At 40.0% G+C, this 11,076-nt stretch overlaps 1 protein-coding gene across 1 annotated transcript; it reads right to left on the minus strand.

Annotated features, from left to right (window-relative positions):
* Positions 1-3,342: 3,342 nt before the first annotated feature.
* LOC133848517 (uncharacterized) lies at positions 3,343-4,316 on the minus strand. Its single transcript, XM_062284137.1, has one exon. The coding sequence runs from the start codon at positions 4,288-4,290 to the stop codon at positions 3,445-3,447; it is 846 nt and encodes a 281-aa protein (XP_062140121.1). The 5' UTR covers positions 4,291-4,316; the 3' UTR covers positions 3,343-3,444.
* Positions 4,317-11,076: the final 6,760 nt, after the last annotated feature.

Consider the following 11,076-nt stretch of genomic DNA (forward strand, 5'->3'; position numbering starts at 1 on the left):
GCTAATCCACAGCTATAAGAATAACCTTGACTGTAATTATTACATTGTTTCAGTTTATGTTTTTTTTTTTTCACTATAAATAAGATAAGAATAATGTGGGGTAAATTTAATATACCCGCTACCTATGGGGTAGAAGGGTATTATAACTGTGTGCCGGCAGGAAATGTATGTAGCAGATAGAAGGAGGCATCTCCGAACCTATAGAGCATATATATTCTTAATCAGCGTCAACAGCCGAGACGTTCTAGCCATGTCCGTCTGTCCGTATAAAACACTGGATCTCAGAGACTATAAGAGATAGAGCTATACAGGGCTAGTTATACTATACTTCGACAGCATTTGTTATGTTTGCACGCAGATCAAGTTTGTTTCAAATTTTTGCCACCCCCGCAAATCAACAAAAATCGAATAACAATTCTTAAAAATTGGTCAGAAATACTTTTATATGGGCAAAAACGCCTACTTGGCTGAAAATCTGGTATATTGTACCGTCTAGGGTATATCTTGAATGTGTTACTATATCGATATACCAAATATACCATTCGGTATATTGTTAGTATTTTTGTAGTATTTTGGCTTTTATTCAAAATGGGTAGCGGGTATCTCATAGTCAAGCACACTCGACTGTAGCTTTCTTACTTGTTAAGTAACTAATACAGAGAGTTGAGATGAAGTAAAATATAATTTAAATAGTAACCAGTTCGCAAGGAATTCCAATATTCTGTACGTATAAAAGCATATTCGGGCAATGCAATGTGATCAATCCGAGCTTCCAAGAATACATTAAAAACTGCACAGTACGCACACGAGGATGGGTTGGGCCGAAGACAGTGGCAAAAGAGCTCTCGAAGAAGGTCATATCCAGTGACAGAAAAGCACTGAAGTGCTATACATATAAAGATCAGCGTTTTATGCATCCTTAACTTACACTCTATTTTAATTGCCAAGAAATGCTCACAATCACAGTTGGTGCCTCGCGTCCACACACCGACCGATCTACCGATCGACCTGGCTTCCAAGCGACCAACTGATCTTATGTGCAATTAAACGGCAAAAAGTCCGACAAGCATCAAGGGATGGGGGTGGTTGGCAGGGAGAGGGATAGGGACAGGGGCAAAAGCAGGGACACACAAAGGGACAGGGACAGGGGCAAAAGCAAATTTACGTCCGCTGTCAAAAGGCAGCGACGTAGCGTATTTAATATTTTTCTGCGTTTTTTACCTTTTCATGTTGTGTCATCATCATCGTCAGGCGTAGCCAGAGAACTGAGTCGCAGCTTCAGGGACGAGCAGAACAGAGAAAAGATACAGATACACAGAGACTGAAACTGAGATCAAAACTGAGACTCATACACTCGTGCTCGCATTCGTACTCGCGCTGATGAGTTGGTGTAGAGTGGTCAATCCTGTTCCTTACGCTCCTGTGTGGCTGAGAGTCTGTTGGTGCTGGAAGGGGGACTGCGAGGAGATGCCTGCCGAGGGGTACAAATTTGTACGCTCAACTACAAACTAAAAAGTCTTAAAGTCTTAAAAGCATTTGCAGAAACGAAGGCAAAGAGTAAACACAATAAAGGCATAAAAATTGCGAGTGAGCAAACAAATAAAAGGAAACACAACTGCGTGCTCAGTGGTTGAATGCAAGGAGGAGTGGAGCACGGGGAACACTGCGGTGTATGTGTGTATATAGTTTTGTTGCTCCGCTGCTCATTTGCACTTGGAATACAAAAGATACATTTTCGTAAGACCATTTTGACATGACAAGATAACGACAAGCAATCCGACCAAGTGACCAGTCGGCCGGCTAAAGGGAGAGGGGAGGGGCAGCGGCAAGGGCCGAGACGTAAACTTGGGGACCTGCGCCTGCTCATTGGCTCCTTGGCCGACCTTTTGCTTGAGTGTTTCGTATTTTAATTTTCATTACGGCCACAACGCAAAGCTGGTAAGGTTCTTGAGAAGCTTCGGCGATGACGATGGCGACGCTGACGATGACGGTGACGGTGACGATGGCAGCGCATAAAGTCAGCGCAAGCAGCGCAAAGTGAGTATTTCTCAGAAATTGCAAATTATTTTTGAGCTGAGCGCCTGCGCCTCTGACTGTTGCTTGTGTTGCTTGGAGTTGCCTCGTCACAGTCGCAACTGGCGCAGCAGAGCAGCGGAAACAGCAGCAGCCGCAGCCGCCAAAATGAGTTAGCATCCCAATCCGAATCCCAATCCCTCCACAGTCTGCGTGTGTGTGTGTGTGTGAACTCTGATGAGTGCCTGCACAAAGCGCTGAGCGGCAGGCAAAACAAATGCGCAGATATTTTTGCCCCCATTCACATACCCGTGCCTCCCTCAACCACAAACACATCGCACTCGTGTGAGACTCTCAAACTGAACGCGAGGATTGAGCGTTGGGCATTTTTGCATCGAGCTATCAAGTGCTCTGGCCTCGGACGTCTTCTTCCCGCGCTCGACGCTCCGCTACCATAAAGTCGTCTTTATGCACTCTCATAAACATTTTTATTTTAATGATTTTTATTATTGCGCACATTCGTTACTTTTTATGCCAGTCGAGAGGATCGTTGCTTCGTTTGCTTAGCAGTGAGTGCTAGCTTCTCTGAATCTGTTATCCATGTCCTGATCTCGGCACTTAGAGCTTCAAAAATTCCCAATACGGTTTGCTTTCAATGGTAGCTTATTATATTAATAAATTGAAAATAATCCATATTTCAACAAATTTGTTTTTAACTATGATATTTCCAATTACGTTTTTGCACTCACTCTATTGACAATGGTAAACATATGGAGCTGACAGTCAAAGAATCTGTAAACTACATTCATATATTCAAAATTCATAGTTTTACTATACTTTATATTTTATATAAGTGCTTCATTATTAAATGTCATTTGTATAACTTCAAAATACTTGACATGATATACCGAATATTTGCGATTCGAAAAAAAAAAAAAGAAATGGGACGAACATTGCATGTTTCGAGTCCTTCTTTCTGATTGCAACAAAACAAAAAGTGGAGACCCTGCCCACCTCAGTTGTTGTTCGTCGTTGCTGTTTCTGTTTTTTGTGGCCCCAACACACCAAAACCATAAAAATTAATTTACGTTCGATTGCAAAGTTTTCGCCTGGATGTGGACAACGTATGACACATAAAATTCTACATTTACGACCGCTTGAGATCCAACTCGTGTATGGCGAATCTGTGCGATGTTGCCAGAATGGCCTCAACGTCAACTTTATCCGCCGCAGCAGCGGTTTCATTAATTACTCGAGATCCATAAAATAACCCTCTATTCGGGGAGACAAATTTTCACCTTCTAAACATATGTAAGAACACTTTATAAGTGATTTTGCTAAATTTAAGTATTTTAGTTTATTAACAGAGTGTAACTAAGTCTTATAAATGTTTTTGGTACAACAAGTTTCCATAAAGTATGAGCACGTCAATTATCGAGGCGCTGCACCGCCCAGTTGGGCCACAGTGCGTTTTAGTTTTCGAATTTCAGCTTGCAGCTCTAGAACATTTTGGTTGCTTTGAGATCCGGAAATTGTAGCTGGCTTCGATGTGGATGCTGTAGAGGGTGCAGGTGCTATCACAAGCGGGGGAGCAGCCGCGCGCGGCAAGGCTCCTGCAACGCTAGCAATGGACAAATCTGGATGAATTTGAGGCGTAGTCACATGCTTATAGGTCGATGACTGCATGCTCGTCACAATACTGTTAGTTGAAATTGTGGCAATATTAGGATTGGACACAACAGTGGACTTTTCAACTGCAGGGGCTGGAATTGCTGGAGTGACTGTGGCGGACACAGTTGTCGGCCCGACACCACGATGTGTTGTTATCAGCTTTTGTAGCTTTGCTGTGGCGCTTTCCCGCTGAGAATCAATCAGCATGCGCATTGCCTCTTGATCCTCTGATTTTGCCTTCTCCATGGAGTCAGAGCCCTCGTCAATAAACACGTAATTGATAACATGAGCATGTGTGCCTGGTTTAATGCGATAGATGGGCTGCCCATTGCCGGAGGCGGCTGCAGTGGCAAGCGATGGTATGTCGCCCATTTTGGCCATTTCGCCACCAACTTGAAATATCGATGTCTTTCCGTTGACAACCAGTGGCTTGGGCATAATGTAGGGCAGCGACACAAACTGCGAACATTTGCGCTTGGTCAATTCGACATATTTGCTTACCCGACAGCCGCTTGTACTGCAGGCTCGCAATGGGGCAGCCATAGAGTCCCCTGCGACATTGCTGCCGCTTGGCGCTGACGTTGTAATGGCGGCAGCTGTTTGCATCTGTTATTAAATTGATTTAATTTTTACTTCATTTCACGAAATCATCAATGTTAAATTTGTGTCTATTTAATTTTACCTTTATTGAGATTCACACAACGCGTCTTCGATTTTACAAAACAATGCGCATAATTAATGGTCACACTACTTCTGCTCTCAGAGAGCCAACTGAGTCATTTAGTCAAAACGAGATGAACAAGTTCAGTTCGCACTTGTTCTTATTTGTTGCGTGTTAGCAGTTAATATTTTATTAAATTCTTCTTCTTTAATTTACCTTTATAAAATAATAAATTTCATTTAAAATATTTTATCAAAATACCATACAAATAATTATGAAATCGGTTACCTCTTACCAGACAATCAAACTTTCTTGCAAAGCGGACAAATGAACTGAGTTCTGCTCGCAGAGAGCAAGAGAGACTGTGAGAGTGTGCGCATGACCGCATATCGATTACTCAAACTCGATAACATATCGTTTGGGTTGCTTTGATTGGCGGGAAACAGAATTTTAAAAACTAGACCCAACATTCATTCAATCGCGTACATTTTTTTTTAAACATCCGTAGTGTAGAGTGTACTTAAAAATTACTAATAATTATGTAATCCCTTTAAATGTAAGATATATAATATAATATATAGCATATATATAATACACCATTTAGCAAACATTAGGAAACATTCATGTGAAAGAAAGTGCAATGACCTAAGAGACCTCGAACATTAACATTAAAAGTTGCGACAGACACCCGCTTCATTTACATTCCCGAGTACTTTAAAAATGAGCAGACAACGCTACGGCTGAGTCGTTAAAAGCATTGAAAACGGTTATCATGAGGCGGTCGGAACCAAGGATGGTTCAGTCTGCCTGCTTCTTTAATTTCCACGTCCATCTTACCATCATCAGTCGCTCAAAGCAGTGACCAGACTTGCAGCCTCATTGTTAGCTCATATGAAATAATTACTTTAGCACACATTGACGGACTGACTGAATACCTGTTTGCATGACAGACAGACAGACAGTGTGCCTGTGTGCATCCTTAGTCATGGCCAATATATCGGCTCGCATTAACAACAACAACAACAACAACAATGATCACAATGAGAACAGCCGCAGTTGCAATACTGCAATACTGCAATACTCCGACACATCCACGTCGCGCCCAGTTCGAGAATAATAAGAAATGAAATGCCATTTATTAAGCATTAATAAGTGCGAGCGTCCATGTCCATCCATCCATTTGCGGTGCACTTGGGCTCTTGGGTACGCGCTTTCAACCGGGGCTTGTGCTTACAACCGACCCGACTCTTCGTTCTGTTCAACTTTTCAACTGTTCAGCTGCCTGAGTCTTACTCTGACTCAGTCTGTGTTTCTGACGATGCCAGTGGCCAGGTTTAACTCATTCCTGCCACGTTACTGCAGAGCTGTTCACAATTGATACTTTGTTGATTTTGCCTCACGGCATATTCAAGCTTAAATAAAGTACTGCCTAATATTTTATAGAATTGGGTAATAACATTCCACTAGAATTATTATTATTATTTTTCAAACAATAAATATTATCGTACTTAAATAGTTACGAATATTTAACAATTTTTGTTTATATTTCCTCAGCCTTGGAACAGAAAAAATAAATAATAATAATATTATCTATTATCTATTATTATTATTATATATTATATTATTATTTAATAATAATCATTGTTTTTACTATAGAATTTCAACAATAGATGGAAAAGGTTCGATCAATTAAAATTGGTATAATGTTCATGAAATCCATAAAAAAGGGATTGAATTAATTATTGTCTTCTTTGGCAGACTTCACGGCAGTAACTTAATTAAATTCCATTGCGTTTTGCTTAAAAATATGTGCAACACACTGCAATTATGAAATATGAAGGGAACTGTTATTAAAATTCAAGACCAACGTTCGGAACGGAAATGCTTTACTCTCTAACAGACAACCGAATTCCATCTAAAATATTCGTATACTCTTGTATTTTCTTGTATATGTTCTTATTATAAAATGTTTATGCTGAATTTTGAAATAAAACAATTGAATAAAAAAATGTATTAGTTTCGCTTAATCTCTGAATATTTGAAGCTAGATTATTGATTATTTATTTTGAATTATACTATTCAACGCATTATTAACTTTGGATAAAGTTTACCAGTATTTCCATTCAAAGTTATTAAGATGATCCTTTTGCATTTACTGTAGCTGCTTTACGATAACTCATGCTGTGTCGCTGCGAACCTCTCAAAAAAAATCATTTCAGCATTAATGCCACGTCATTCTGTTGATCAGTAAGGAATTTGGTGTTGCGAGTAACATTATTTAAGAGTTACTCAGTTTTGTATAGTTCATTGAACTGATGAGCCAGCGCACTAAGGAAAGTGCATATACATAACATATGTACAAGTGGTTGCACAATATGTAGGCAAGAAGGAGCCACTAGTATTATTTGAAATTGCAACTAGCTGCCGATGCAGCAATTAACTGTCTGGTCCCTGTCTGCGAATCACAAAAACAAAAGAGAAGTCGTTTTCGATTTGGGGTTTTAGCTTTGAGCAGCAGCAAAAAATATTGGAATTCCTTGTCAGCACAGAACCAACACATGGCATTCATCTGAAGCCGTAACAGCAGTACAAACATTTGAAACAAAAACGAAAAAGTTAAGTTCATTCAATATTACCGAAGAAACCGACCATCTAATGCTCTTTGCATGGTAGCAGTGGACAGAATTAACTTTACATCAGTTAAATGAAAGACGTTGTAATAAATTAATGCAAGGGTATTCTGAAAGTCTGCAATAAACTTTGAGGGCTACCTCTGTACTTGTGCTTCTTCAAGTGAACTGCAGAGAGCGATGACAACAGCCAGGCAAGCAGGCAGGCAGGCAGGCAGGACGGCGTCGTCTGGACAGTGGCCACGACAACATCAACATCAACATCAACATAAACATCCACAGTCGCAAGTCCAGTCCCCAGCAGCAGCAGCAGCAGCAGCAAATAAAACGTCCAATACAAACTGCGCATGCGTAGCTCTTAGATACTCGTAACAGACGCTGATACTGGCACATATACAGATGCATACACAGATACAAAAGCACGTGTAGTGCCCGCGGGAACGCCGAAGCAACAGACTGAGAAACAGGCACCAAAAAGGAAACAGTCAAAAACAACAAAAACCACAAAAAAGGGAAACCAAATGTTTCAGTTGACCTTGACTTTGAAATTCTTATTGCAAAAACCAAAAAAAAAACAAAAAATGTACTCTGCACTCGCACGCTCACACAAACACATTCGCAGAACCTCACAGATATACGAATCTTTAAATCACATGAGATGTAGTGCCTATATTCTGTAGTGCATATATTTTTCGGGCTTTTCGCTTTTAATCTTAACATCTTAACATTTATTCAGCTTGTAGTCGTCATAGGCGAGTATTAACTGTACCTAGTAATTATACCCATCGATTTCTTGTTACCTTTTCAGATGAGTGCAGCCCCCATCGCCAATACGCTGAATTCAATTAAAGTCAAATTCTCAGCCGAATAGAGAAAGCATTGCAAAAAAGAATCCCATACACAAGCCAATATGTGCACATAGAAGGCCCCCGACTCTATATGTATATGTATCCATATATATATAGTAGACAATACGAGTACAACTGAACAAACCAGCTGTTTTGTACCCCCCCAAAGAGAATTGCGGAACCACAGGTACGCCCGATATAATAATCAACTGCAGATAATATCATACCCATCAAGTCTTTTTACCATGACCAATTTGTAAGGAATAGCAACATACATGTTCATATAGAAAGTTTATTCACAAACATATACAATACTTATATTGCCTTTACTTCGAAATAATTGGTAGATTGTAAAAATTTAGAACCCTTGACTGAAAATGTTCTCTTGTTCCATTTAAGTATTTTGCGAATAATTTGACCTAAATTGACTCCCACTGAACGACTCGTGTCAAGAGAATCTCTGAGAAATAAATTGCAGTTGCGGCATTTATAATACTTGTGGCGCCCAGTCAGCCCTACCACCTAACATAATAGAAGTCGTCTATCGTGAAAAGGGGAAAATCAATAAATGTAAAGGAAGGCGTGGAAGGAAATTGCGCTTAAATGGCAATTGACACCAAAGCCAAACTAATGGGCCACTTATAACGGCGATTGCAGCAGCTAGGACAAAAGGATGCGCGCCGCATTGTTGTCCCCATTTCGATCCTGTTTCCTGTGCACTGATGGTGGCGCTGATGGCAAGGGCTAGCGTAAGGGGATTGCACCCATGTTTGCAGCTGCCACATGGCACACGACAACAACTTGGAGTCCTCTCTTGTTTCGGTATCTCGCTGCTATGGTTTGGCTGTGCTTGTTAACCGCGGCCGGAAAGGTGTTGCCTCAGACAATAAACTAATTAAATTTAATTTAGAACAGACTGTGGCATTTCATCAGCCATCCTTTCGGCCAGTAACCTCGTTGACCAACCGCACGCGCCGTCCAACGTAGCCAAAACACAAACCCAAACACAAACAAGAAACAAGAAATGTTTCATATTTAATTGGCCGGCTGCTTGCGGCACTGTGGCAATGTGGCACATTGTCTTAAATTACCAGGCGAATGGCAACACATTGCGTTGCAACGCCGTCGTCACCGATCAAATTAGAAGTAATAAAAAAATGTGTTAGGTGCGGCAAGGGGTAGATCTACATATGTGCGTACAAACATGCCCCTAGGACAAGGGGTTAGCCAATGCTAAGTACCGCGAAATATTCGCCGCTTCTTTAACGCAGAACTTGGAAGTGAGCGAATGCAGCTGCTACGCGATTTTGTGTGTGCCTCCAAGCAGTGGCAGGTGCCATGCGGGAGGATTTGTCCAAATGCATGAAGTGCATCGCGCCTTGTGCATTGACTTTTCCCATTCATCATCAATTCCCCAAAGATGAATTACACAAACACACACAAAAAAGCTAGCGAGTTATTTGTTTACCGTTAGCGGTCGACAGGCAATCAAAACGGCTTCACATTATCTATACCTGTACCTGGACCCGGGCCTTACCTTTGCTCGTGGCTGTGGCTGACGCTGTGGCCGTGCCCTACTGCCAAGGCCAGCACGCAAACTTACTCCTATGATTATAATCCAAATTAAAGTCTCGAAATTGGAACAGCGCTTGCCACCAGTTTATGGACTTGGATGCCTCGCCACGTCGAGATCTGCATGTGGATAATTGCAGGTTTCGATCGCTTAGGTTCGCTTCGGCTCTGGCTTAGCATTCAACCCATCGATACTAAGCTTACCCAAATTTAGAAGTTCGCCGCAGTCTTCTCCCCTGTTCTCTCTTGTTTTCCGCGCTGCGGGCTATGCGGAGCACAATTTGAATCCCAAACAGTTCCTCTACCTTAATTGGTCTCTTCAGATGTATCCCATTCCATTTCCTTCTAGAATATAACAATAAAATTTACGATCAATTGCTTTTTCTGCTTATTTGATTTGAATGGAACCCGCTGCAAAGAGAATTCCTATTATGAATGGAGATGTTCCTTTAAATTATTTATATCGATTGCCAATTATAACTGACAAATGTGAAAGCATTTGCATTTGGAAATGATGCCCTGTTTAGACTGGCCTGCAGCATTGAAATTTTCTGAAAATTGAAACTTTTCGCCGCATGACTCTATATGCGACTCTAATACTCTATTTAGACCAAGTGCACCTGCGTCAATGATGCTGTTCTATGATGCTGTTCTAAGATGCACGTGCTTACACCAAAACTGCATCACGCGAACAGCTTTTAAAGGGTGAAAAAGTTACAGGCTCAGGCAGGACGAAGAAGAATATCAAGTGCAAAAGAAACAAATCAACCAAAATTTAGCAATTTACTGACACTGAAGAGCATTCAAAAAGTATACATTTATTTATTATTCATCAATTGAATCTTATTTCATTTTCATATACTAATAAGCAACCCGCTTTTACAGGAATATAATCATTACAGAACGAGTTGCTTAATAAATTAAATTTAAAAAAAAATTATAAATTTTTACTTTTGGCATAATTTATCAAATGACTCATTTCGGTTGATTTTTTTCTTTTGCCTTTAATAGTCCTTTTCTTTCAGTCTTAGTTTTTACCCCTAAACAGCTGTTTGAATAAACGACTTTGGTCGAAACACTTGCATCATAGAATCGCATCATTGAAGCAGATTCACTTGTAAAATATTAAAATTATACTTTACGGCGTAAAAATTGCGTAAAGTTTACGCAATTGAAAACTACACCTTATCTACAAATTTAGAACACTCGAATACAAAAAAAAAAATGCTTCAATTGAGAGGGTCCAACTTTGAGCTATTTGCTATCCATTCTTACTAAATAAATTAATAACAATTAGTAGAGAATATAATATGCAATTATTCCCGACCAATAAAACCTAATTATATAATATTTTTCTTATATAAGAGGGATTTATTTTATTACGTTATGATAAAATATTTTTAGTACTCAGTGAGTGATGAAGAGTTTGCGCCATCTACCATATGAAACGCTAAGTGAAATTATATAATATGTGATGGTCTGGCAAAACACCACCTAGCGACAAATAAAGAAATATACCAGAAACGATAGTCAGTAATCGGTTATCAATAATCAACGCTTTGTCTTGGGTCTTCTTGAGACGTTGAATCTCATATAGCTAACACAAAAAGCACAAAACTATGATTCTATTAATGATAAGAAATTAATGTCGAAAACAAACAACTCTTGTTTTCAAATGTCA

This window comes from Drosophila sulfurigaster, chromosome 2L (genome assembly GCF_023558435.1).
Source record: "Drosophila sulfurigaster albostrigata strain 15112-1811.04 chromosome 2L, ASM2355843v2, whole genome shotgun sequence".
In the NCBI taxonomy this organism is placed as follows: Eukaryota; Metazoa; Arthropoda; class Insecta; order Diptera; family Drosophilidae; genus Drosophila; species Drosophila sulfurigaster.

Bases quoted from the DNA above. Each gene is read 5' to 3' on its own strand.
- LOC133848517 (XM_062284137.1), bottom strand. From the start codon at position 4,290: ATGCAAACAGCTGCCGCCATTACAACGTCAGCGCCAAGCGGCAGCAAT.